This window comes from Siniperca chuatsi, linkage group LG19, assembly GCF_020085105.1.
Source record: "Siniperca chuatsi isolate FFG_IHB_CAS linkage group LG19, ASM2008510v1, whole genome shotgun sequence".
Lineage (NCBI taxonomy): Eukaryota > Metazoa > Chordata > Actinopteri > Centrarchiformes > Sinipercidae > Siniperca > Siniperca chuatsi.
The window spans coordinates 23,961,321-23,988,266 of record NC_058060.1 but is presented as its reverse complement, the minus strand read 5'-3'; the positions used below and the strand labels follow the sequence as shown (position 1 = coordinate 23,988,266).

At 41.0% G+C, this 26,946-nt stretch overlaps 4 protein-coding genes and 1 long non-coding RNA gene across 12 annotated transcripts in view; 3 read left to right on the top strand and 2 right to left on the bottom strand.

The window, feature by feature from the left end:
• Positions 1–26,946, bottom strand: part of LOC122866379 (hemicentin-2-like) — a 480,239-nt gene that overhangs the window by 15,849 nt on the left and 437,444 nt on the right. The gene's annotated exons all lie outside the window — the stretch shown is intronic.
• mynn (myoneurin) lies at positions 2,161–11,411 on the top strand. 7 transcript variants are annotated; one of them, XM_044176005.1, is made up of 10 exons: positions 2,161–2,293; positions 2,872–2,929; positions 3,051–3,073; positions 4,129–4,399; positions 4,500–5,443; positions 6,004–6,163; positions 6,790–6,968; positions 7,136–7,228; positions 8,326–8,451; positions 9,076–11,411. In XM_044176005.1, exons 4-10 carry the CDS (start codon positions 4,134–4,136, stop codon positions 9,471–9,473), a joined length of 2,166 nt encoding a protein of 721 aa, XP_044031940.1. In that variant the 5' UTR covers positions 2,161–2,293; positions 2,872–2,929; positions 3,051–3,073; positions 4,129–4,133; the 3' UTR covers positions 9,474–11,411. The 7 variants fall into 7 exon arrangements, with proteins under 7 accessions (XP_044031940.1, XP_044031938.1, XP_044031944.1 ...); XM_044176003.1 differs by having other exon boundaries at positions 4,126–4,399; XM_044176009.1 differs by having other exon boundaries at positions 2,872–2,933.
• On the top strand, positions 12,530–17,175 carry lrrc34 (leucine rich repeat containing 34). Its single transcript, XM_044176028.1, has 10 exons — positions 12,530–12,685; positions 13,522–13,634; positions 13,713–13,777; positions 13,986–14,072; positions 14,770–14,898; positions 15,185–15,280; positions 15,388–15,542; positions 15,703–15,858; positions 16,476–16,602; positions 16,715–17,175. The coding sequence occupies exons 1-10, from the start codon at positions 12,579–12,581 to the stop codon at positions 16,976–16,978; spliced, it is 1,299 nt and encodes a 432-aa protein (XP_044031963.1). The 5' UTR covers positions 12,530–12,578; the 3' UTR covers positions 16,979–17,175.
• Positions 17,449–26,623, bottom strand: lrrc31 (leucine rich repeat containing 31). 2 transcript variants are annotated; one of them, XM_044176014.1, is made up of 10 exons: positions 26,412–26,623; positions 24,973–25,164; positions 24,135–24,278; positions 22,816–22,983; positions 21,768–21,932; positions 21,375–21,557; positions 20,541–20,708; positions 20,272–20,436; positions 19,370–19,525; positions 17,449–18,436 (listed from the first exon to the last, which is right to left on the bottom strand). In XM_044176014.1, the coding sequence occupies exons 1-10, from the start codon at positions 26,422–26,424 to the stop codon at positions 18,042–18,044; spliced, it is 1,749 nt and encodes a 582-aa protein (XP_044031949.1). In that variant the 5' UTR covers positions 26,425–26,623; the 3' UTR covers positions 17,449–18,041. The 2 variants fall into 2 exon arrangements, with proteins under 2 accessions (XP_044031949.1, XP_044031948.1); XM_044176013.1 differs by lacking the exon at positions 26,412–26,623 and having other exon boundaries at positions 24,973–25,272.
• LOC122866412 lies at positions 18,381–25,156 on the top strand. Its single transcript, XR_006375691.1, has 5 exons — positions 18,381–18,505; positions 18,774–18,861; positions 19,374–19,508; positions 20,300–20,467; positions 25,021–25,156. It is a non-coding gene; the product is annotated as an uncharacterized LOC122866412 (long non-coding RNA).

Here is a 26,946-nt window from a genome sequence, read left to right as displayed (position 1 = left end):
ATATATATAGATAGAAAGATGTATATTTATTAGCTTTTGCTTTGCTGTATTATATTAAAGGATAACACAGATTTATTGTGTTGATAACACAATAAAGCTGTGTTATCAACTACTACGTTTTCAATGAAAATGTATTAGTCGCACACTGTGTGTTATACACACACTGGCCTAGTACCGGGTTGGACCCCCTTTTGCCTTAAGAACTGCCATAATCCTCCGTGGCCTAGATTTTGGTCCATATTTACACGATCACACCACCATATCATCTCCACCATAAGGCGCTCTATTGGCTTGAGACGTGGTGACTGTGGAGGCCATCTGAGTACTCATGTTCACCAAACCAGTCTGAAATGATTTGAGCTGTGTGACATCAGAATCAGAAATACTTTAGTGAGGGGAAACTCTTTAAGGCTGCAGGCTGGACTCGAACCTGGGTCACTGCAGTAAGGACTCAGCCTTGTACATAGGCTGCATGCTCTACCAGGTCCTATATTGTCCTATTTTGGTGTGCCAAAAAAAAAAATAAGCCTCCGGTTCCTGTTCTTAGCTGACAGGAGTGACACCTGGTGTGGTGATCTGCTGCTGTAGCCCGTCTGTTTCAAGGTTCAATGTTTTTTTGTGAATACAAAAACACTGCTGCAGTCAAAAACTTGCATGAGTGACATTGTTTGAAAATTCTGTGTTTATTTAGCAACAGCTAACTTACATTTCCCCAAATCATTTTGCACTGCATGGCAAGCTGTAATTAATGTAATGAATCAATAATTACTCAAATAAACCTTTCTCTAACATGTTGACCTTAATTAAAAGACACAAGCAGAGTGTAACATCATGTACAACTAACTGAAAAAGAGAAGTTGTGGCTCAGTAGTTTGAAGGTAAAACAGAAAATCTAACCAAATCAAATGAAGACTTATTGTTTAGTGCACTGATTTATTTTGTTCTTTATACTGAAGACGCATAAATAGTTTTGAGTTTCACTTTGATGTTTTTCACCAGTGAATTCTGTTCAGTTTTGTTTGCAGGAAAAGAAGAAGAAATTCATGAAAACAGACAAAGTGAATGTGAAGAAGAAGCAAACGGTTGACTGGATACGGATTGATGCGATAATATAAATGGCTTCGACAAACTAATTTATTCTTATTTATTTCTGTCATAGTACTAATTAACTGAAAAAAAAAACGAACAATCTGTGTGTTCAGATCAGTCCGCAGCACCATACAGACAACAATATGATTCCTTTAATAAGGTCCATTTGTTGAGCTGTTGTTGTCATGCCTCTCTGTGAGACCTCAAAACTACTTTGTGCCTGTCGTTGTGCTCGTTGACTGGAATAATGCTGTATGTTAAACTGATAACACAGTATGCTGCTTGTATCTTTATAACTTGACTTAATAACTTAAACTGATTGCCTTTATCTGTAAACTGTACTGTATTTTGACCTTGAAACCTGTCACATCTGAGTTTATGAACAGTTTCCAGAATTGTCTCTTATCTATTTTAGTACAATGTAAAGTTTCCAACATTTGCTGTAAATGTAAAGACATGCAACTAACTCCCTGCTTGTATGTCTGTGTCAAGATAAGCGATGGTTATACAAATAATTAAATTAAATGGAAAAAAAAAATTATTGCAGGTTTTTACTTTTTATACACCCAGTACTTCTATCTTAATATCTTCTATAACTTGCACCAGTAAATTCTATTTCAGCAAACGTTTTGAAGATTTCTGCAAATGAAAAAGTGAATAAAGTCTTGTTTCTCAAAGTTTAAAGAGTGTTGAACTCTTCTTTCTCTTATGAGACTTTTCTCCTGGAATGAAAACAATCATCAGCTGCAGTCCGATACAAAACAGTTCAAAATGAGCTCCACTTCAACAATTACAGCAACATCCTGTTTAACATTAATGCCTGAGTAATAATAATCGAATGATATAATATATAACAGTCCAAGGCTTTGAGTACTTTTACTTTTAATACTTTAAGTACATTTTCCTTATCATACTTTTACATAACATAACATTTTCAGTGTTTTTACATTGTGGTAGTAGTACTTTTACTTAATTAAAGTATCTGAATACTTCCTCCACCACTGTGTGTGTGTACATGGAGCCTACTGCTTCTTTTTGTTATTGATCCTTTATATTTGCAATTTTAATCCTACCTAACTCTCGTCCGTTGTCTCGGCGTGGAGGTGTTCATCTTGACCGAACATAGTATCTTTGCGGGACGGCGACATCTCGCGAGAACCACCGACGTCACGGGATAATGGCTGGAGATCGCGCACATTAGAAGGTACTTTTCTGCTTTTATTTACTTTGCGCTGGATTAAAGTAGTGCATTTACGCTAACAATTTACTATAACTGACGACGTGTTTGCACAGAGTGTTGTCGAAATAAGCGTTTCTAACATTTTGTGCCAACTTAAGCCGACACCGCCGGTACATACCGTCAAACCTTCGAAATAAGAGCACAATGTTTTCCGCGCTTTTTACCACTACAAAAACAGTTAGCTTTAGCTTCATAAAGTATCCACTCTGGTGAAACTCTTAAGAACTAATATCGCTCCGAGTTGGCTTGTGCAGTACGCAAAGTATTCATAAATCTATGTGAAACGACTAACCGCCAGCAGAAGTCATTGTAACCTATCTACGACACTGCTGTTAGCATTAGCATGGACGTAAGGCCTGCTCAGGAAGCAGGCGGGAGCTTTTATTTTCCAAAACTGCTTCATCTCACCTGTCAAGGCTGCTGATTCAGAGAATTATATCTGTTGATAAATGTTTATATTGATGGTAAATGGCCATTTAGACATGGATTGTCTTTCTACGCGCCCCAGTACTCTCTTTTTCATTCATGACTATCTCCAACAGAGAAATCTACAATCTAACCTTAAGTTAAAGAGGAGGTGAAGCAGACACACTACTGGGAGTAAGTTAGTACTTTTATTATAAATGTTTACAATTCCAGCACAATTTTTTTTTCCTGTGCCTTAAAGCCATTTTTTGCATTATTTAAATTGACTTTTTAATGTTCTGTTTGTGTTTTCTAGCTCTGACATTGGATTTTCACCAGGTGAGTGAGGAAGTTAATATACACACACTATGTATGTGCTTAAATGTATCCAGTCATGTTGGTTTAATTCAAGGCCTGAACAGGTATTAAATGCTCTTAAATGAAGTATTTGGAGACTCAAAGGAGAAGTCTTGTGATAATCTATATTTTCTTGTTATCAGGTCTGATATATCTTCTGCCTCTGTGCCATAAAGATCAACTGTTGTCCAGAAATGATTAAAAACACATCAAGTGTTTATTAATCAGCCACCAACAAATGCACTCCTGGTTGAGAAATGATTGCTAAATACTGTGGCCAGTTGTTTAAGGAAATTACTGAGCATTTTTTAAACCATATTTGTGAGGTGTTTTTTTTTTTTTTTTTTTTTTAAAGGTTTATATTTTCAGTAGGAACCAATAGGCTTGGAGCTGAGAGGTCAGGAAGTGTTGAGAGACGGACTAACACACTGTTGGGTTTTGGTCATTTCATCAGATTTGTTGAAAAATTGAATAATGCCAACTTTATCCTTTTTAGTCAGGGACACTTAACGTTTGTAACACAGTTTGTAGCGCATTAACAGTTGTTAATTCTTTTGATTTTTCACCTTCAGTTAAACAAAATTTAACTTTTTGGTGTTAGAAAAAGAAATAAGAGTGGTTTAGTTGACTTACATTCATTTATTCTTATCAACACATGTAATTTGGTAGACTTTTCAATATGAAAAGTGAACTTCTTAGTGAACTTCTCAGTCATTAACTGGCAGTGCTCTGTCTATTGAGCAACGGTAACTTAAAATAAAATCAATTTGTCTTTGACCATGTAAGAGCGGCAGGTTCTCAGGTGTTGGTTAGTACACATGTATTCAAATCGACCTAATGTATTAAAAACCGTCACAAAAATACCAAAACCATACAGCAAATGTCTTGTAGTTAACAGTTAAAAGGCTGACGTGTGACGTGCAAAGTTGCGTTAAAAAGATTCACAGTACGAGAGAAAATATAACTTGGCGTATTTCTTTTATGTAAATTTAAACTGAAGTTTAATGCTGACCGTCTCATATGTTGTTAACCAGCAGCAGAGATGGCTCATGTCACCAATCATGGGAAGCTGCTCTTGCAGCGCTTACATCAGCAGCGGGAGATGGACTTTTTGTGTGACGTAACCATAATGGTGAGAGACGTGGAGTTCAGAGCCCACCGCAACATCCTGGCTGCGTTCAGCAAGTACTTCTCCTCCCAGGCTGAAAAGGGTCAAGAGGTCACGACCTTGGACCCTGATAAGGTCAGCCGGTACGCTCTGGAGAAGCTTTTGGAGTTTATCTACACTGGACAGATGAACGTCAGCAGGTAAAACTGCATCGAATACAGAATATAAAGAGAATTAATATTAAACTAAGTCATTTTTCAACTAACTTCACGAACAAAATGTTGGTTTTCATGGTTTCAGTACCAGACAGGCAGCTGTGCGTCGGGCGGCTGTGTTCCTGGGAATGTCTGAGGCCACAAAGTATCTGGAGGAAATCCCTCACTGGTCCGAGCCGAGCGAAACGTCCCAGTCGGAGGCGGATAAAGAAGCCGGTCTCTCTCCTCCCAGTCCGGCCTCTCCTGGCAGCCCCAGCTCACCAGTTCCCCTGTCTATCGTTTCCGTTTCTGGGGAGTGGCAGGAGGAGGGGAAGGAAGGCAAGGAGCAGGGTGATGAGGCCAAAGGTTTAGATGAGGAAGAGGGAGACAAAAGCGACGAAGAGTACACCCCCACTACTCCAAAGAGTGTTGGAAGAGGACAGGGAAGGAAGAGAGGCAGAAGGCCGAAGAGTTTCAGTGGCGAGCAGATGGAGCCGAGCGGCTCGGCTGACGGCACCCCCAAAACCCAGGGCAGCAGGGGGAGGGGGAGAGGCAGGGGGAGAGGCAGGGGGAGGGGGAGAGGGAGAGGTGGTGGGATGGGTGAAGTTCTGGAAGATTCTGACACGAGTGTGAAGGACTTCGGGGACACCTCTGCAGACTGGAGCCCCTCGCTGGAGGACGACACTCCGGCCAAGAAACCTCGACTGAGCGGCGGAGAGGGACGGAGGGGACGAGGCCGGGGGAGAGGCAGAGGGAGAGGCAGGGGGCGAGGCAGGAGGAGGGCCGAGGAGGAAGGAGAGGAGAGCAACTGGGCGGGGACAGATGATGACCTGGTGGAGGAAGAGGAGGGTGAGGTTGGGGAACAGGATCCGTCAGAAATGAACGAGCTGTCGCTGTCGTGCACCGAGTGCAACAAACTGTTTAAAGATGCCAGCAGCCTGCACAGACACGAGAAGATCCACAAGGGGCTGAAGCCATTTGTCTGCATCTTCTGCTCTAAAAACTTCAGACAAGCTACCCAGCTGAAAACACACCTGCGTATACACACAGGTGAGCTGAGTTAGGACTCATAAATCACCCATTCTGACATGAATTAGAGTGGAATTGGCTAAAAGGTGTTTCTTCACTGGTACAGTGGTGCTGCAGAAGGAACAACACCAGGGATTAAATCAACTAATGATTATTTTCATTATTGGTTCATCTGTGGCTTATTTTTTATTTTATTTTTTTTTTTTTAGACCAGTCAATTCATCTTCAGAAAATAGTGAAAAATGTCCCAGAGCCAAAGGTTGCGTGTTGAAATGTTTTGTCTGACCAACATCAGTTGACGATGATATTAAACTGAGAAAAGCACCAAATCCTCACATTTCAGAAGGTGGAACAACATATTTTTTTGGCATTTTTTTCTTGATAAATGATTTAAACCATTAGCTGATTATCTGTCAGTTAACTAAATCTATTAGTTGACGAATAGTTTCATCACTGAGTTTCATGAACATAGCTTTAGAAGTCATCATCTATTAATCAATTTCTGGATTATTTTAGGATGAGATCACTGTTTGTACCGGTTTGGCTGAACTTTCTCTCTGTCTCTCTGGTGTTTGTTGCAGGCGAGAAGCCGTTCAGTTGCTCCGACTGTGACAAGTGTTTTGCTCAGAAGTGTCAGCTGGTTGCTCACCGCCGAATGCACCACGGAGAGGAGAAGCCTTACACCTGTGAGCGCTGCGGTTTCAAGTTCGCTACCTCGTCCAACTATAAAATACACATCAGGTACGTCCACTGCTTTGGGTATCATTATATGCACAACAGCAGCAGCTCTGTTTAGAAAGTGAAGGACAGAAATAGCCTTATTAGCGAGATTAGTGTGTTATTCTTCTAAAACATCCTGGAGTCTCCGCTGGTTGCCTGGAAACTGGTCCTGGCCAAGAAATAGGCCACACACATACATACAGATTAAACAAACAAGATGCAACTTGAGCTTTAGAGGTGCTGGTGGGCTGATTCTGTTACTTTTGCACAGAGCTAGGCTAGCTGTTTCCCCCTGTTTCCAGTCTTTATGCTAAGCTAAGCTAACCAGCGACTGGCTCCAACTTTATATTTACTGCAGAGAGTTGTATTGATCTTCTCATCTAACGCTCAGCAAGAAATTGAATAAGCGTACTTCCCAAAGTATTTCCTTTTTTATGTTTCCCCCTGTTTCCAGTCTATAAGTAATAAACACTAATAACCGTTAAAAGTTGTTGTATCCCATTTTCACTTTATTGTTCCTTTTTTATTTTAGCATTTATCTGCAAATTGTAACTCTGTGTTGGGAGTCACATGTATTGTACGGACACATCCGATGTCTCGAAGAGCACCCGTGACTTAGCGTGTGTGTGTGTGTGTGTTCTCTACAGACTGCACAGCGGGGAAAAACCGTACGTCTGTGACATCTGTGGTCAGGCGTTCGCTCAGTCCAGCACGCTGACCTATCACAAGCGACGACACACCGGAGAGAAACCGTACCAGTGCGATCTGTGCGGCATGTCGTTCTCTGTCTCCTCTTCTCTCATCGCACACGCACGGAAACACACAGGTGAGAGTGTTTCCCCCACGTTTATTAATCCTGCGAAGAGCGAATCAGGGGATTGAACTTCAGATTGGTTTGATTGAGACATTTAGCAGCCAAAACTTGTTGCTTTTGGCTCAAAGCAGCTGTTCCGTCACACTCCTGAATATGTTGCGCATGTGTTTGTATTTCAGGCGAGACTCCGTACAAATGTTCACAAACGCAGTGTGACGCGAGTTTTGTGACGTCTTCCGAACTGAAGAAACACATGCGACGACTTCACCCGGGTGAGTTTCCCTGATCCCACGTCCGACTGTTTTGAATTTAAAGCCAGTGAAGAGGAGTTTGGTTTGCAGTACAACGCAGAACTGAGAAGATACTCACAATAAGAACAATATACTCAAAGAGCCGTTTCCTAACAGACAGTTAATTCATATCCTGTTTTTGGTTACCAACTTGCTGCTTGTTACCCAGTGGATGCAGAAATATCGGGGCTGTAATTTCCAACATATTTTGAATTGGATGTGCTTATTTTTGGTTAAGCGTGTTAGAGTAAGGAGATCAGCTGGAAGTAAGTTTGTTTTTTGATACAGTACCTGAGCCTCTGTGCCGCTGATACTTTCTTCGATACCTCACTTTAAAGAATACAAACATCTACAAAACTCTTTTTCTCATTTAACAAAGAGAAGTGAAAGTTCTCAGATGTTAAATGTACAAGAACTTTGTCCAAAAAAAAACTGTCTAAAACTAGTAAAACTTTTATTTTATTTGATTTTTAATTATGAAATATTCAGTGGAGGTGCCAAATAAATATTGAGGCCGTAGTGAGGAGGAGATTCAGTGCCTGCAAAGACCTTTAAGCTGAAATTCCTCTCAAGAGAAAATCTGGTGTGACCTTTTTAACTTTTTAGATGTTGGCCAGAACCGAGCTGAAGGGAACCGGCTCTTAACTGTTTACGTGTCGCTTTGCTTTGCAGGGTCAGAGGCTCTGATAGCGAGCTCTGATAAAGTATTGGGAATCAAAAATCAATATAAAAATGTCATTAACTTTTACAGTATAAGCATTATTGTTGAGATGTTTATTGCGGTAGTTTTTCAAATAACAGTGGTGGAGACCAGGGGACATGTGAATACAGGGAATCAAATCCTTGTGAAACAGAACCGTTCGTTTTAAAATAACATGATGCCAGTAGTAATTTACTTTTGGCTAAAGACTAATGACCATCTGACGTTCAGATGTGGCCGAATTTCTGCAAGAAAGCGACTTGGTGACGGCATTTCTCGCTGTACGACGTCTCAGAAACCTTTCTCTGAATGTTCATCCACAAAGTTGCTCCTCGGTGATCAGGAAAGATGAAAGTAGCATTGCTGTCTGTGTGTGCAGAGGGGAACACCGGTGTGCAGTGTCTGCTGTGCGGAAACAGGTTCGCCAGCGTGAAGAACATGATCAAACACCAGGAGAAGGCTCACGCTGACGAAGTGCGACAACACAAGGAGAGAGCCAGAGCAGGTGAGCTATGTGTCTCTGTGTGTGTGTGTGTGGGGTTCTGGGAAAGCTATGAACTTTTTTAAATCATTGTACAGTAATGGATACAGCACCAGAAACATCGGTCACCACAATCAATGGAATTGTGTGTTTTAAATGTGATTCAGTCTTTCCCAATAATGTAAAAGTTTTGGTGTGAAGTGAGGTGAAGTCTTGCATGGAGCGTATTTACACCTTTGACTGTACCCTTGTGTAATGCAGTGCTTCCCAAATGTGTTTTTCTTTCTTTGAAAACACCAGTTAACATTGTTTTTTGGCTCTGAGTAGGCTTTAGCAGATTAAACACTATTATGTGTATTATGAGTAACATATGAGACAAATGTAGCTGGGTTGTAATTTTTATCAGAAATCTTTTTATAGGGGTTTTGTGTGATTATTTAGATTTTGGCAACCTCAAGCAGGCAGATTAAACGCTGGTTTTACTGTTTTAGTTATATCGATGTTACCTCTTCTTGTGTTCGTCAGCACAAGAACCTAACGGAAATGGAAGTACATTTCATGTTCAGTTTCCCACATGTTTGATAACTTTGTTGTTTTTGTGTGTGTGTGTGTGTGTGTGTGTGTGTGTGTGTGTGTGTGTGTGAGCAGTAGTCCTCCTGGCTTCCAGTCATCCTGTGGCCTTTGTCCAGAGCAAACTCTCACAGGAAAACAAAGGTATGGTTTCCATCCCCGAAGGCGAGCCACCCAACCCCGAACCAGCCACCCCCAACCCCAAAGCCACGGCGCCATCCACAGCCGCCGCCACTGCTGACACCGCTACCACCGAAAGCATCATCCACGACTTTAAGGCGGAGCCCGCTCAACCCCCCGTCGCCACCACCGACCAGGTGACCTTCGAACCCGACCAGGAGCAGACCATCAACTCGGACACCCTCCACGCTCTGGTGGAGCAGCTGCGGCCGCCGCCCTCGCCCGCCCCGAGCCTGGAGCAGATCGTCATCATCAGGACGGTGGACAACGCCGAACACAACCCTCCTCAGCAGTGAGGCCCGAGCCGCACCGGTGTCGCTCTGGTGGAACATTTTCACCTTTTAACATACAAACCACAGTCGGCACTCACATTCAGGCTTATAGCCCCATAAAGTAGACTTTAATGGACATTTGGTCGTCTGTAAGTGAAAGATAATTCTGTTATACTACAATTCGGGTCTTAATTTCATAGTTTTATCCATTATTTATCTCATTAATAATAACATTGTACTAACTACGTTAATAGCTGAGATCAATCCAGTCAGATGATGAGACGAGCTGTAAACAAGCCAACGAACCTCCAGGTCAGACAAACTTATTTGGAAGAGAAAACGAAGGTGAAAGTTAAAATTATCAACCAAAGTTTCCGTTGAAAACATCCGTCACTGATTCAGCTTTGACCTACCATAGTTGTGTGCACAGTTTTCCGTTGCAACGAGGGATTAATACCAACATTTCATGTGCACTCGCTTTCAGTTTGACCTCCAAATAAAGTTGGAGGATAAACTATTGGTTTGTTTACAAGCTGTCTGATTGTGTGGCTGCTCGTGTTTTTTTTTGCCTCGTCAAACTTAATTAAAGTGATGTTTCTGTTATTTTGAGTTAGTAGAATGTTATTACTCGTAGAAAATATCGTGTTAAAAAACAAAAAAAACTCGAACGATCCTTTAACTGATTTCCTGTCTCCTGTTCACTTGAGTCATGGCTGCCTGTGACAACAACGCAAGAGGGAAAGCGGGCTCGCAAATTTAAACAGAAAGGATTTGGAGTTGTTGTTCCCAAGCAGAGAACAAGATGGAAAGCGAGTTTGGGAAACCAGAAATATCAGAAGCTGAACATATTTAACCCTTTTCCACTGCAGGAATTAAAAATTTTACTTCCTCAGCCGTAGTTCCCGGCCCCTCAGGTTGTACTTTTTCGATGGCCCAGGAGCTTTCGGGGTGGAGTTTGCTGTAGGAAGTGATTCTCGTCGGCCAAACACACATTTCGAGGCCGCTACAACCTGCGTGCAGAATTCCCTCTGCGGATTTCTCTTGCAGCATCCATTCAAACATCAGAGTTGTGTCAACAGTGAGGTAGATAAACAGCAGTCGTTGGCTTGTCGTGTCTGACGTTGGTCTAAGTTACTAAATCTTCATTAGGGACGCACTGATCGAGCGCACTGGTGCCAATACTGACACTAATGAGAGGATCGGGTGTCTGCCAGACGTGACGGATCCACTTTAAATACAGATTCTTGTCAATGTCTTAAAATCTGCTGTTTCGGCTGTCAGTTATATACATTTATGGTGGGCTGCAGACTAAACGTTTTAGCGCTACAGCATCCCCGGTGCATAAAATTGTCAGCAGTCATACTCAAACAGCAATCTCACAGCAGGAACTTTTTTTTTTTTTTTTTGTCCCGCTGCTGATGTGAGGTTAGGTATTGACTAACAACATGAATAATCAATGTGAACAAAGGTTTATCGCACCTGAATGTTGACGTAAAAAGTGGAATGGGACAGCCAGTACAACTCTTGCATTGTATGAATAGATAATGAGCCTCGTTATCACCATGAGATATGATTTAATTTATCAAACATGTTTCACAGTGTTTGACATGTGATGGTGGCTTTATTAATGTGAACAACATAACCCTGTAAATGCAAACTAAGGATTTAGTTCCAGTGTAATATAGTTTGTTTTATTTTTTAAAGCAGCTGTTTAAGGTCTTAGCATTAATGTCTGTGCTTCAAGTTCGAAAACTACATCACATACAGTATTTTTATCAACTTGAAAGTCGCTGTTTTTTTTGTTTGTTTGTTTCATGCTTCTTCTTTTTTTTGTCTTTCTTTATTTTTTACTTTGGAAAAAAAACTTCTGCATTATTTGTACAGAAATGTGAATTACATATACAAGTTCACGACTGTATAAAAACTGTACAACGGGAAAATAAAATTAAAGACAAAAAGGGACAATCGGATGTGCTTGTCTCAGTGACCGTTGCAGGTACAATGTTGAGAGATATCATTGCTAATAACATTTCTTTCAGTATCTACCTGTATTTATTTTACGTCAGTGGGTTCTCTGCACGCTGTCTTTTGTTTCAAAACAGAATCATTTGGCACGTTTATTTCTGTTTAAAACCACTCATATTTAGTAAAAAATAAATGTAAAAAGCTTCTGAAGATGATGGTTTAAATGTAATTGAACATCTTTACTTACACCAGCTGAAGTAAAAGATGTTCAAGATGTGTCTGCATGTTGAGAGTCAAGTAATAATGCAAGAAATGTTTTATACGTACGTTCAGTTTCAGCATGGCAGTGGCAATTTATTTATTTTTTTAAACTTTGGTGCCAAAATATTAAATACAGCATACAAGAGATAACAGATAAGAGAGGTTGACATTACATGAAACCAGGAATTACAACAAAACACAGTGTACATTTTAACAAACAACATTTAAAAAATAGATAAATAGGCACAAAGAGTAAATATATTTTAAAAAATAAATACATTTGGGGTTTACATGAGTTAATTCTGTGTTTTGAGACAGTAATAATCAGTGGAGGAAGAAGTATTCAGATCCTTTACGTCGGAAGGAGGAGAGTTTTCTCAGCACATAAAGGAAAAACTTGAGTTCATCACAAACATTCAAACATCATCACATTTGGAGGTTTTCACTGGACAGGAAGGGGATGAAAAACTGTAATCTGTAAAGTAACTAAAGCTGTCAGACAAATGCAGTGGATTAAAAAGTACAATATTTGCCTCTGAGATGTAGTGGAGTAGAAGTATAAAGTTGCATAAAATGGAAATACTCAAGTAAAGTACCTCGAATTTGTACTTAGTACTGGAGTAAATGTACTTAGTTCAGTTCCACCACTAGTAATGAGAAATGCAAGATTTTAGGATTTCTAAAATAAATGGCTGCAAATTGGCGTTTATGAACATAAAATGTAGCCATCAAAATATAAAAATTGACAATATAGTCAAAATTATTTTTTATTGTGTTGGAAAGTTGTAATTATCTCCTGTTGAAGTTTTCTTTGAGGTTTATTTCTCTCTTTTGTCCTTCGCGCCACGCCATACCGTCCTCGCCTGTTGCCATAGCAACTCAAACTCTACTGCGGGCGTAACGATGGCTAGCGAAAATATTTCAGAGTTTTACGCTGCTGTCTGCGCAGAACATCACATAAAAATAAATCCACACATCTTACAAGTTTTAGAGAAGACGACGGTGGCGGAGTAAGTGGCTAAATGTAAACTCAAGCGACTAAAATGTAACATTTTAGCTAATAGCATACTGTTTTAGCTTAGCTTTCGGAGCTAATGTTGCCTTCAGGTGCTGCTGACTGATGTTGGGATTTTCGATGGCAGTGGGGATCCAACATCACAGTTTAAAAATTACATAAAATTACAAGTAAAACTCCTGCATTCAACATTTTACTTAGAAAATAACCGAATATTAACAGAAAAATGCAGCTACAATTTTGAGCTTTTTGTAGCCTACTTTACTTGAGTGTTTACCTCATACTTCTACATTTCAGGGGTGAATATTGTACTTTTTACTCCACTACATGTATTTGGCAGCTATAGTTTACAGTTACTTTGCTGATAAAGATTTTACTTACAAAACATGATCAACTAAATATAAAATATGTTGCATTGTTACAAATTAAGATAAACAAAACTACATAAAGTAGTTAAAATTAGCTCCACTTCGACCAACTACAACAGTAAACTGCTACTACTAGCCTACTGCTATTATGCTACTGCTATCTTTTTCTTTTAGTTTAGTTTAGGTTTCCATGCAAGGACTTATAGGCAAATAAATTACCAAAAACATGGGTCACATGCCTGCAGTTACCTTTTGTCTGGAGTACTTAATTTAGAAAATAAAACCACAGCAGCTGTTTATCAACTTTTTTAATGTAATTGTATTATTTCCATCCAAAGGCATGTAAATCTAATGTGCAGTGGTAGGTGTGTGCAACAAAGACTTCAGACCTAATGCAGTACACCTGAAGGCAGCACATGTGTTTGATCATGAAGATTAAGTTTTGTTGTTGTGTGTTTGGCAGGAATGTCGCCTTAAAACTGACAGGAAACAACCAACTGAGACGCGTTCAGCGACTTGATGACAAAGACGTTCTTGCTCTCTCAAAATGTCTGATTAACAACGAGTGTGTGACAGGTGAGCGTTCAGGTTGAGGTGAACACCTTAACTAGGACATTTTATAACAATTTAAAACTTTTTTTTTTGCATCAACAGGTCTTGATGTCAGGTACAATAACATAACAGATGAAGGGGTTGGACACCTAGCTCACCTTTTACAGGTAAGCAGGTATTGGGGGATATTTTTAATTGACGACATATGCATTATGTTTACATGTGCAGTCCCTGGACAGGTTGATGTTAAAAGACGAAGAAAAAACATGTTCTCTTTACTCCATATGGTGTTTATTTTCTTTTTTATTGGTCGTATTTCATATTATTTATGTTCCAGTTGTAATTTAAGTTTATCTTTCTGTTTTCTCTGAGCAGGAGGCCAGCTCAGCTCTGCTCTCTCTGGATCTGATGTTCAACGACATCCAGACAGACGGAGCTGAAGTTCTCGCCAAGAGCCTGCAGGTTCATATCTATCCCTCACACACACACACACACACACACACCCCTACTATTTATAGGCATCTTTTCTGCTTACTTTTACTTCTTGTAAAGAAAAATCCACAGAAAACACCAAAACCAACAACATGTTAGTCCGTCTCTCAACACTTTCTGACTTCCTGTCTGTGGCTCTCAGCTCCAAGCCCATTGGTCCCTACTGAAGCTGTAAATCTTTAAAAACAGCTTACAAATATGTTTAATTTTTTAAAAAGGTTCAGTAATTTCCTAAAACAGTAGTTTTTAATCAAAACTAACAGGAGGAAATGGTGCATTTGTTGGGGACTATTTTCAGCGACAGATTAATCCACATGTGGTGCTGTAGTGAGTGTTTGGGGCAGCAGGACGGTGTGTGTGGGACTGAGTCAGAATAAACTACAGTGTGTGTGTTCACGGTGATGAAGGAACATGTCGCCCAGTGCAACAGAGCGGCTCACTGATGTGTTTTAAATAGTTTCTGGACAACAATGGAGCTCAGAGGCTCAGAGGAAGGAGGTACATCCGGCTGTGATACACAAACACCACCTGTTAGCGGATACATTCACTGTTGTTTTGAGTCTGAACGGGAGGTTTGTTAACAGTAACTACTTTGTTACTTTTCACCTCTGCCTTAAGATTTTAAATGTCAGAAAGTAATGATATCCCTCTCTTTCTCTCTCTGCAGCGTAACAGCACCTTGCTCTCTCTCAGACTGTCAGGCAATAAGATCAAGAACAGAGGAGCCATGCACCTGGCCAGCATGCTGCAGGTGAACAACACCCTGAAGGAGATGGAGCTGGCTGACTGCGACCTGGTAAACACACACACACACACACACACACACACACACACACACAGTACTGTTCATCATGTTGGTTGGTGAAATTGCAGAGATGTCTTTACTTTTTAGTTTGTAAAACATCAGGGTGATTAGTACATTTTTTGTGATAACTAATAATCCTTATATTATATTAATATTTTTTAAAAATACAAAAGTAATTCCTTTGATTTTACATTCATAATGTTGGGGTCAGGCTGTTTTGCCAGCAGCATTTCAAACATACAATCAGAAGCCAGTTTCTCCGCCTCTGTCCCTGCAGGCCACTCAGAGTGTGATAGCGTTTGCCATCGTGTTGAAAAGCAACAAGACTCTTCGCTCCGTCAATATCAGCCGGCCACTGCTCTTCAGCCACCAGGTATTACACAGACCAAATTAAGAAAATAAATCTTGAGTAGCTTCTGTCCCAGTATACATCAGCAGACGGATGTGTGACGCTAACCTGAAGCTCTGTCTGTCTCTCAGGAGGAGTGGGCGGTGCACTTCTCGGAGATGCTGGCGGTGAACAGCAGCCTGGTGGAGCTCCACCTGGGGAAGATGGGTATGACCGACACCGGGATGGAGAGGCTGACTGAAGGCCTGCGGCTCAACCGCAGCCTGCGCTACCTGGACCTGCGCTGGTAGGGAAAAAACATACTCTACATCAAGTTGACTGTGACCGGCTGGAGGTTTTGTTTCATTCTTAAAGTCCTTCTGATCCTCTGGATAGATGGAGTTACAGAATCCATTACTCTCACTGTCTTCTGTACTTCCTCTTGATCATGTCTTTGTTGCCTGCAGTAACCGTGTGACTCGTGACGGCGTGCGTCAACTGGCCAAGGTGCTGAAGCAGAACCCGACTCTGGAGATCATAGATCTGTCGTCCAATCGGATTGAAGATGACGGTGCTGCGTACCTGAGCGAGGCCGTCGCCTGGCCAGGCTGCGCCCTGAGAGAGTCAGTCCAACACACTCGGACAAACATCATCCCTTTAAGAAGTTAAAGGGACGTTCCACCTTCTGGCTAGAGGCACATTTTCTCCAACGCGCTCTTGTTTTTAAGAAGTGTTGTACTTTGGGCCGTCTTGGTGGTCTTTTTTTAGAGGTCTGAAGAGGAGAGAGTATTTTTATTTATTTATTTATTTAACCAGGTAAAAACCAGTTGAGATTAAATCGCTTTTTCATTCGTGACCTGGCCAAGAAGGTTAGCAAAGTTACGTGTCGAGTGCACGTCAGTTACATACATATAATAAAATACAAAACAATACATTACAAGTGGTACAGAATAAGAGCTAATATCCACACACCAACAGCAGGGGTTAAATGAAAGAATGAAAGTTTATGACACAATTAATTATGCATTGTAGTAAGAACATTTTTTAATAAAAACTTCAGTTAGCTTTTGTTTAAAACTGGTTAGAGATTTTTTAGAGGTCTGAAGAGGAGAAAGTATCCAGTATTTTACTTATTTTACACTGCTTTAGATTACTGAATGATTATGAAAATCAGACTCCTCTGGGGCAGCTGGAAGTATTTACATCAGCCATACAAACTCCGTCTCTGTCTGTCCGTCAGGCTGTCTGTCACCAGTAACAACATCAAGACGCAGGGTCTGCTGGCTTTGGCTCAGGCGATGACGGAGAGCACAACTCTGAACCACATCTACATCTGGGGAAACCACCTGGAGGAGCCTGTCTGTCAGGTAACACACACATCCTGTCACCTGTCCGAGCTATAACAGGTACACTGTCTTCCTCATATTTTATGTGTATAACATTACTTGAAACTATAATTCACTCCTGCTCCCCCCTCAGGCTTTCAGAGAGCTGATCTCCAGCGGCCGCCTGCCTCCGGAGCAGACAGATGTCAGCGCGTACGAGGTGGACGGTCAGGTGTTTCTCGCTGAGGTCTTCCACAGTTTGAGGAGACACTATTACAGGACAAACAGCTCTGGTACAGACACACCTACCACCTCCAACACTGCAGCAGACCCGTTACCAATCCACGCTGCCAGCCCCGACTCCACCTTTCCTCCACACGTTGAGAGTCAGCTACTTGTTCCCCTGCAGTCCTGCTAGGCTCTCAATAACCTCCTCACACCCACCAGCATCCCAACAGACTTAAATATTGGCTTAAAAAGAGCCTTGAATAAAATGCATACACGTGTTAACAGAACAAAATAAAACAATGCAAATATGCCAAAAGAAAGAAGCCATGATCTCTCCAACTTGTGGTGTTAAAATGAGCCTTCTGAACAATAAACTGTTGCCTGTGAGATTTGTTTTAATTCAAGGTGCATCCAAAATGTACATCCTATCTTATTTACATTTAAATGCAGAGTGCAAAAATTGCATGTTAGACCGTCCAAATATTCCACAAGTGCATCTGAGTTTATCACATATTTTATAAAACTAATGAAATGAGCTCATAGAAGAATGCAGAGGCCAAGTTTTCAATCCGTACACTCAGTTCAGCTGTAAGTTCACGGAAACCGAAAGAAAAGAAACCCAGTTGTTATATAATTGTTAAAAAGTGAAAAGTTAAAATGTCCATTTCCATTGTTTAAAAGTTTATTCTTGATCTTGAAAATTGCATATCTTACATATCGATATCTGTAACATATTTAAATATTTGTTAATTTCTGCCACATTCTTTTTTTTTTTTTTTTTAACAAAATGTGAGGATTTTAGTTAATTTTAGTGAAAACTGTTTTTTAACATTAGTTGGGCAACCTGAATATGAATTAGGCCATAATCAATCTACAGCTAAAAACAACAAAAGATATCAGGTGAGATGAAATCGGTACCATAACTCAGTAAAACGTATTTTAATTACAATATTTATCAAGACCAACCAAGAATTTCTCCCTTAGTTACATTTATGTGTTGTTGTTCAAGCTCTAGAAAACACCAAACATATTTCTAGACCTGAGAAGAGACCCTTATCAAGTCTACAATGTGTGTTATCGTGCTCCGTATTTTTAAAAAACTGATGATCACAATATTAGAAAACTATATGCGACTGTTAAAAGCCACAGTCACGTGTTTGTTTAAATCTCAGAGTGCAATAAATGAGTGCTCGTAATGTTTTTTTAGTTCAGGTGTCCTTCATTAGTGACATATGATATCAGATAAGCAGCACCTACTCCTCAGGACAACTCTCCTCTGGGCTCTCCTGATTGGTCGCCTTAAATGATGATGATGCTGCTGCTTCCGTATTTGGTGGATCCCACTCCAGCAGGACGCTCCTCTTCCTCAGGCGGTGGTTCAGCTGCTGTCTGTCCTGAGAGCCGATCGTCCACCGCCGCACCGCCAGGCGAGTGAGCGCAGGTAGTCGAGGCAGAGCAGGGAGCAGCGCCGGCAGCCAGGCGGAGCAGGGAGCAGAGGTCGAAGGTCGTAGGCTGAGGTCGACGTCCTCCAGCGAGCCCAGGCCTCCTGCTGCAAACAGGGCGGACCAGCCGTCATCACCTACCGAGCCGTTGTAGGACAGATCCAACACCCGCAGAGAGGACAGAAAGCCACGCCTGCACACAGCAGCTGCACAGGACAAAGATGGAGGACCGATCAATGATAGCTGATCAACAATAATGAAGCAGAATTAATCAGGTGGGACGCATCGCTTCAGTACAGTTTAGAGATCCTGGTTGGAGGACTTTCTACTTTTCCTCCACAACATGTGGAAATATTGTACTTTTTACTCCACTACATTTATCTGATGGCTGTATTTACTTTACTTTATTGCTGTTGTCGTCAGGTAAAATTTTTTTACCTTAGTAATTTTAAAACGTTTACTTACTTAATTTACTTTAACCTTTCTTTCTTTTCCTATTTCCTTTCTTCTGTCTATAAAAAATCCTAAAAATTATGATGCAAGGTTTTCATCTGACAAGAAATCAGATACACCTGCTGACCAGTGTTGCCATGGTAACGACCAGTGACACCTGCTGACCAGTGTTTCTATGGTAACAATCAGTGATACCTGCTGACCAGTGTTGTCATGGTAACGATCAGTGTCGCCTGCTGACCAGTGTTGCCATGGTAACGATCAGTGACACCTGCTGACCAGTGGCACCAAATGACGAAAAAAAAGAGGAAACTGGGGCTCGTATGCTAACATGCTAATGGTTTGCTAACAAACAATGTTGGGGAGCAAATGATGAGAAGGGAAAGAGTTTTTAAGAGATCACAGTAACCTGTTGGGAAGAAGGCAAACGTTTCCTGTAGTGAAGATACACTTAGACGTCTATCTGAAGTCTGTGTGAAACTGGCCCCGGGACCCTGAAACTGAAGCAGCTAAATGGAATTCAGCCGTCATGAATTTTATGATTTGCAACTTTTCCTACTGTGATATGTCAGAATGTCTTCTGGGGAATAAAAGGCCTATTAAAAAAGCTTTTATTTAACTTAAATGCAACTAAATCTATATAAATGTATTTTTTATATATATTTGATATAAAACACCTTGCTTACCTAGGTGACGCAGGTCATCAGTGGTGAGGTCACAGCTGCTGAGGCGGAGCTCCAGGATGACTGACGGCTGCAAAGCGTCCAGGAGCAGCGCTAAACGACCGCCAACAACTTTACACCAGGAAACATCCACACTGCGCAGGTACGGCACGGCAAGAGCTGACACACACACACAAAATCAGCGAGGACATCTGAGATACAGTACATAACCTACTTGAACCTTCACAGTTTGATACTACACCAGACTCAATGCACAAAAGCCACATTTTTACTCATGTTTGCTTGAATCACAATTAAGCTGCTAATTCAGACTAAATGAAGAGCAGCCTGAGTCGCATACACACAACAGACCTTTCTTTCAGTATTTAGAAAAATAAAGTGATGTGAAAGTTTATTGTAATGCAACATTTTGATCACAGACCCTCATCAGGCATCTAACTCAAACAACTCATCAGGCATGATTTCATTTTCCTACACACCTGTCTACCAGGTATGCATTAGAAAAAAATAAAAATGTGTGCTTCAATTATAGGTACTAGTACTTGAGTATTCCCATTTCAGGAGGAAATACTGTACTTTTTACTACATTATTTGCTATACTATATATAATATTTGTTATAAACTACTCAACAGTAGCTAAAATTAGCTCCATCTTGACCAACTACAACAGTAAAATACAATTTACACATAAATGCATCAGTAATAATAATCCAATAGTATAATGTATAACAATATAACAATCACAGGGGCCATTTGTCTAAATACCGAGTACTTTAATAGTTTAAATACATTTTTATACTAATACCCCTGCAGTATTAGTACTTGTAGTAGTTGAAGTACCAGTTTCAGTAGTGGTAGCAGTTGTAGTACTAGCTCTAGCAGTATCAGTAGTAGTATGTGCGTACCGAAAGCAGTAAAGGACTCCTTGTTCAGGCTGCAGCTGTTGAGCGGCAGACGCCTCATCTGTGTCAGAGGGAGGGCGGAGACCAGCGGGTGGACCACGCCCCCTGCATCCTTATTGGACGACACGTCGAGCTCCGTCAGCGCTGTCAGAGAGGGAAGCACCTGGACTGGAGACAAGGAGTCACATGACTCATGCAGGTACCTGCTGATCTGAGGTTTGAGATTCACAGTGTTTACACACACACACACACACACACACACACACACTCACTCAGGGCTTCCAGGTCGGTGTGTGTGAGACAGCACAGGTGCAGGTCAAGGCTCTCCAGGTGTGCGAGGTGAGTCAGGTGGAGGGTGAGGCGGTTCAGTCCTCCAGCCAGACTTTTGTTACAGGACAGGTCCAACTCTCGCACTGAGGGGAGGCAGCGGAGCGAACCACCTGCAAGACAGTGGCGATAACAAAATCATAAACCAGAATTTGCTTGTCTTGATGTCGACTGAAACCTTTTCTACGATGGAAAACTCCTGGACGAATGAGGGACTACACCGTCTAGTCTTGATGTATTTTTTTTTTTTTTAACCAGTAATGATCTAATGTAAATATGCAAAGTTTAAAGTTATTCAGACACAAGACTTCGGAGTTATGGCCATTTAAAGTTATCACGTTGCTATAGTGGTACCTTCAGGCGAAATGCCGTCAAATTTTCTCGAATCTGTCAGAGTTGATACGAGCATGTTTAATCCAAATTTAATTTCAGCTGCATGATGCATGGAGGAAATACAGCAATTTATATCTAACAGGCCACGGCTACAAGAATTTGGCGAGCAGTTGTAGGAAAAGTGTTTGGAATATCCAAAAAAAGAATAACTTCTTTAGGATCATCCAAATACATTGAAGAAGTGTTTAGACAGAAATGGGTGTGGCCTAAATGGATAGATACCTGTTGAAAAGAGAGACGGAAACTGGGCCACCCTGAACACAGCAAAGAGCTCAACCTACAGAAACTTAAACCGCCATCATCTTTACCTCAGGATACCTGCGTCAACGTAAACCAAACCGCCTGTCATGTACATGTATATTGACAGAAAACAGTAGATCTCCTACTGAGAGCATCGAGGCTGTCCGTCGTCAGACCGCAGGCCTGTAGTCGAAGTGTGGTGAGGGAGGCAGCGTGAGAGAGAGAGGAGGCCAGCTCTCTGAAGCCGCCGCCATCAACTTCCTGTGTGAGCTGAGGATTACAGGAGACGTCCAACACACCGAGTCTGGGGAGAGCAGACATCATTCCTCCTGAGAGGGACAGACACAGGACATATGTTATACACAACACACAGAGCGGAGGATATAATAAAGTCTTCATGAATATAACATGTTCTGTGTGTGTTCTCCAGTGGCATTATGGGAAATGTAGGGTATCTAAAATAGAAGTATATAAGGGAGGTTGCCTTATCTCCCAACGTTTCCTTCCTTATGAAAGTATATATAAGTTAAAGTCAGTACCCAGTACAGTAGCATCAGCTGCAGTGAGCTGGCAGGCCACCAGGTGGAGCTCTCTCAGGGGTGGTTGAAGTTTACCCAGCAGGCCTTGCAAAGCGCCGCCCCCGACGCCACCGTTCCAGGACAAATCGAGGATCTCCAAGAGAGGGACGCAGCCGAGAGCTTCACCTACACAAACACACAAACCACTGACTGTTTGTAGTTTACTTGCAATATAATCTATTCATTTATTGATTTCACCAAAGAGAGCCGAAGCCCCCTGTTTAGACCAAATGTCTAAAACCCAAAGATATTTACTTTATTCTGACGTAAGACGAGAAAAACCAGCAAATCCTCACATTTCAGACATTGGAAATATTTTTCTTGACAAACTTAAATGAAAAATTCACAAAATATCTGTACATTAATTTTCAGTCGATTAATCGATTAATTGACTGAATGTTTTATGTAACTCGCTTGATTTCATTATGGAAGGTTTCTTTCGTCCTGTTAGCATTCAAAAACAACATATCCCATGAGTCTTAGCCATTGGTACACTTCAAAGCCTTGTAGGAGCTGTAGTCACTAAGACACAAGCTGGTTAGCATAAAGCACAATATCAAGATTAGGACTGCAACTAACAAACATTTTTGATTAATTTGCTGATGATTGTCTCAATCAATCGATTAATTGTTTGTTCTACACAAAAAGTAAAGTAGTTAGTAGTTCCTAAAGTAAAAGGTTATGTCTTCATAGTGCTTGATATGTCTGACCAACAGTCCAAAAGATATCTAGTTTTCTATCACATACGAAAGACAAGCGGTGAGTCCTTACAATTAAGAAGCTGGAACTCGGTCACGTTTGGTATTTTGTGTTGGGAAAATGACTCAAACAATTATTAAAACAGTTGCTGTTTCCAAAACATTTCCTTCTGAGTGACTGAGAGAAAACAATGTCAAGAAAAATGAGAATTTGCTTTGACGCTTGACTGTAAAAAGAACATTCACAAGCTCTGGCTTCTAATAGAATAAACTGACTTTTAAAATCAAAACAGAAATAATAATGACCCCACCCAGAGCAGTGACGTCATCAGCGTTCAGCCTACAGCTGCAGAGCCTCAGCTCTCTGATCCCGCCCACATGCTGGAGGTGAGAGGTCAGCGCTTTCAGACATCCGCCAAGCAGCTCGTTCCAGGAGACGTCCACCTCCTCCAGCTGGGGGAGAAAGTGGAGCAACGTCGCTGAGGGGGCGAGAAGAGGAAGAGGAAGAGGAGGGCAGACGATGCTGTCAACAGACGTGGAAGCTGGAGCTTTCAGCCTAAACCTGTGACTTTCCTACAATGACAAGTCAAAATGTCTTCTGTGATGCAGTCATTCCCAACCTTTTGGCTTGTGACCCCTTAAAAACACAGCAATGTCACCTTACATCCCCTGTAGCACGAAGGCCTCCGTCTGCTTCAAACTAAGTGCTCGTCGGACCGTCTGACATCTGAAACAACCTTTTCTCACTGTGGAACTGAGGGCTCTAACTTTCCGAAACAGACAATCACACCCACTTTACGCAGTGATAGGTCAGGTGTGAAAGTAGGCGTGGTGTGCACTCTCTTTTTTCTTTATTTTTTCGTGGCTTTGATCCATCGTGTCGAGACCAAAAACACATGCAAAAGCCACGGAGTTCCTGGAGAGCGAGCGGTCGGGGAGGCAGAGGCAACACTCTGACTCTAGACACGGTCAGACGACACGAAACAACGGTGATTCTTTTGTTTTATTTTAATCATTTTTGCAGTCCTGAAGAAGTAAAATCATCCGGTACTTCACAGGGAAAATAATAAATAATTTTGTGTAGCATAAATATGTTTGTTCTGGTTTCCTCTCCGATTAATAGTCTTGCAACCTCTCAGATTTATCTCGTGACCCCTTATCGGAGTCCTGACCTCTCGGTCGGGAGCCACTGGTTTAATGTGTCTGCCTTAAAGTGACACTATGTAACTTTTGAAATACGAAATTACACAACCCTCAAAAACACCCTCATTCAGTTCAATACACGCAGGGGGTTGCTGCTAAAGTCTGATTTGGTCTTGTATGACCAGTAGCTTATGGTGGATAACTTTGGCTAATGTAGATGTAACTGACATTACTGACTTTATGTCTCTTCTCTACTCTTTTACTAACTTTTTACTATTATTCCATACTTGTATACATACATACATACAGTGGCTGCTGTTCAGCCAAACATACTTCTTCTTTAATCTAAACTTGGATGTGACTGCTTCCAAACATAAGGAGGGTTGACTCTATAACTGTTTCTTATCAGGTTGGAAAATCATTATTTCATATAAACACCAAAACTCAACAATCTTTGACAAATTAGAGTCAGAGTAACCATAGCCACCTAGCTCCAGCAGGTCTGTAGCAGTGAGATCACAGTGAGCCAGGTTGAGGCTCCTGCTGTCGACTTTCTTCCCCAACCTCTGCAGGAAAACACACACTCGCCCCCAGCCGACGTCGCGCTCGCTCTCTGCCGCCTCGGCAACACCTGAAACACAAACACACATCTGACGCTTCATTTCTCTGCGCCTCTTTCTTTTGTCATCTTAACTTTCCATTATCATAAACATGGCAGGTGTTAAAGGACAGGTTCACATGCACATATGTACATTGAAGAAGTTATTGGATGCGATATCATTCCTCTTGAGATCTTGAGATCCCTTCCTAACGCGACTCTCATGTGAGTAATAGAAAATCCAACTATCCTCGTTCAGTGAAAAAATACATGCAGCTGAAGATAATATGAAGCTTCAGGGGTCTGAGTCTAAGACAGTGTCCTCAATAGTTAGTCTTTTTTAGTATAAAATGTCCTCTTCTTGCTGAGCTGTTGAGGAGGGACAGAAACACGAAGACAGAAATTCATATTTCATATAACTCTCTGATCTATCGCCCTCTTTTTTCCTCTTCCACCTTGTTTTTCTCACAACTACAGGAACTAGTTTAGCTCCAGGTTCATCTTAAAGGAATATATGCACCATGTATGAAGCAGAGAGCCCTGCTATAATGAAATCAAAATATAATCACCACGTTAGAAAGAACTGACATAAAACTCAACACTCCCTTCAAGGTCTAACGTAAAGTCAGTTGGATTTTGGATGCAAGACTTGAACCTGGCCGCCTCCACCCAAACGAGAAAAGTTGAGAAAGTGACATTAAATTCACATGCTGCTGTGAAACAACACCTGAGCTCTGTCCTCTCTCCTCCCTGCCCTCCGTCTCTCCGTCCTCAGGGATCCCCGTCCGGTCTGAGGTCCGGGACAGGAAGCGTCCCAGCGGCTTCCTGTCTGAGGCCGTGCGTTTCCTGCGGATCTGGCTCATGATGACGTCGAGAGGGGAACGCCTCTGACTGCTGCCGCCCCGCCCCAGCTGACCATCTGACCAATGAGAGGCAGAAAACATCTCTGAGTCTCACCTCTGAAAACGTCACCATTTGAATGAACTGACAAGACTCATCATCTTATCCTTAAAAATGTCTCCATTAAATTAAGATGAATTCATTACAAATGGTATAATTCAGGTTTTTAAAGGTGTTTATTCGTGGTTGCTTCATGGAGTCTCTAGTAATTAAGGTTTTTATTGTGCCTGTGTGCATGTTTACAGGGTTATGACTGTTTTTTACTGTGAAAAGATCCATTAAATGTATCCAGAGTCCAAGAAGCGACCACTGACAATCAAAGGTAGTTTCTGTTTTAGTCCTTAATTAAATTAGTTTCTAAATAAACCACTAAAATGGGAAATAAGAGGTTTGAGATTAAGATAATTTCACTCACATGTAAGAAAATAAAATAAAAGACTTTAGACCAGCTAAAGATACAAAGAGGATAAAAACAGAGCAAATAAAATAGAAAAGTAGGAGAACCATAAATCAGTTAATTAAAAGTGAGTAAAGGAGAGTAAACAGTGCATTTTTCATTAAAATGTAAGCAGTCAAAATGAGGGTTGGAATCAAATAATAATGTAAAATCTGTCTTTTCTCCTTATCTTATTTTAAAGGCGGTTGTTAATAATGTTAATGTTAAGTCCCTTAATTAGTAGATCCTCCATGAAAAAAAAACATAAATCCCATTTAAACGTTTAAACGACAGCATTTTAATAAGTAACCTATATAGAAAAACAAAGCCATTTAAGGGATCAAACCTTAAACGGTGTTTTGCTTTATAGACTTTATTCAAATTTACAGACAGTAAGGTGAGAAAATCTGATAAATCATGGATCTAAAATTAAAACATTATCAGTGTTGGAGGAAGTATTCAGATTATTTACTTTAGTAGAAGTACTGATACCACACTGTTACTCTGTTACAAGTCCTGCATTGAAAGTGTTACTTCAGTAAAAGTATAATCAGGAAAATGTACTTAAAGTATTAAAAGTACTCAGTGCAGAAACATGCACTGTTGTAGTTGGTTGAGGTGAAGCTCATTTTGCTTGAAAAACGACTTAAACGATTATCAAATAGCTGCCAATTATTTTTTTCGACTAATTAATCTTATTAATCAAAGCACTTGTTGCTTTCAGCTGCACTTAGTCACAGTGGATATTTCTCCCACAGAGGAAGTAGCCTCTAAGCCTCCGAGACACAAATCTCTGCATGATACTTTCACTTTTATTCCACTCATCTCACCTGCAGACTCCATGAAGAGTCGAGCTCCAGGTCAAAAGCAAAATGATGATACGAATAAATAAATAAATAAATAAATAAAGCTCTTGTTTTTATCGCTCAGTCGTCACGGCGATGCGTTCACGGCCTGTTTGTCTGGAGATGAGCGAACATGACAAGATAAAACTTAAAAAGTCACCTAAACCGTGTCTGCAGCTTCACAACGCTCCGCCTGCACTTTACACAGCTCTGGCTTTGCTCTGTTTAACACCTAGATGACGTCATGTCTCGTGCTCGTCAGGTGGATCATCCCGGAAGTGCGACGACACCTTCAGTAAATGTTGGCATCCCTGTGATGTGAGGCTCTTTTACAAACAACCGACACATTAGCAGTGGTGGAAGAAGTACTCAGAGCTTTGACTGAAGCAAAAGTAGCAGCACTGCGGTGTAGAAATACTAGTAAAGGTCCTGCAAGTATTGGCATCAAAATATTCTTAAAGTAGAAGTACTAGTTCTGCAGAATGGCCCATTTCAGAATAATATACATTATTGGATTATA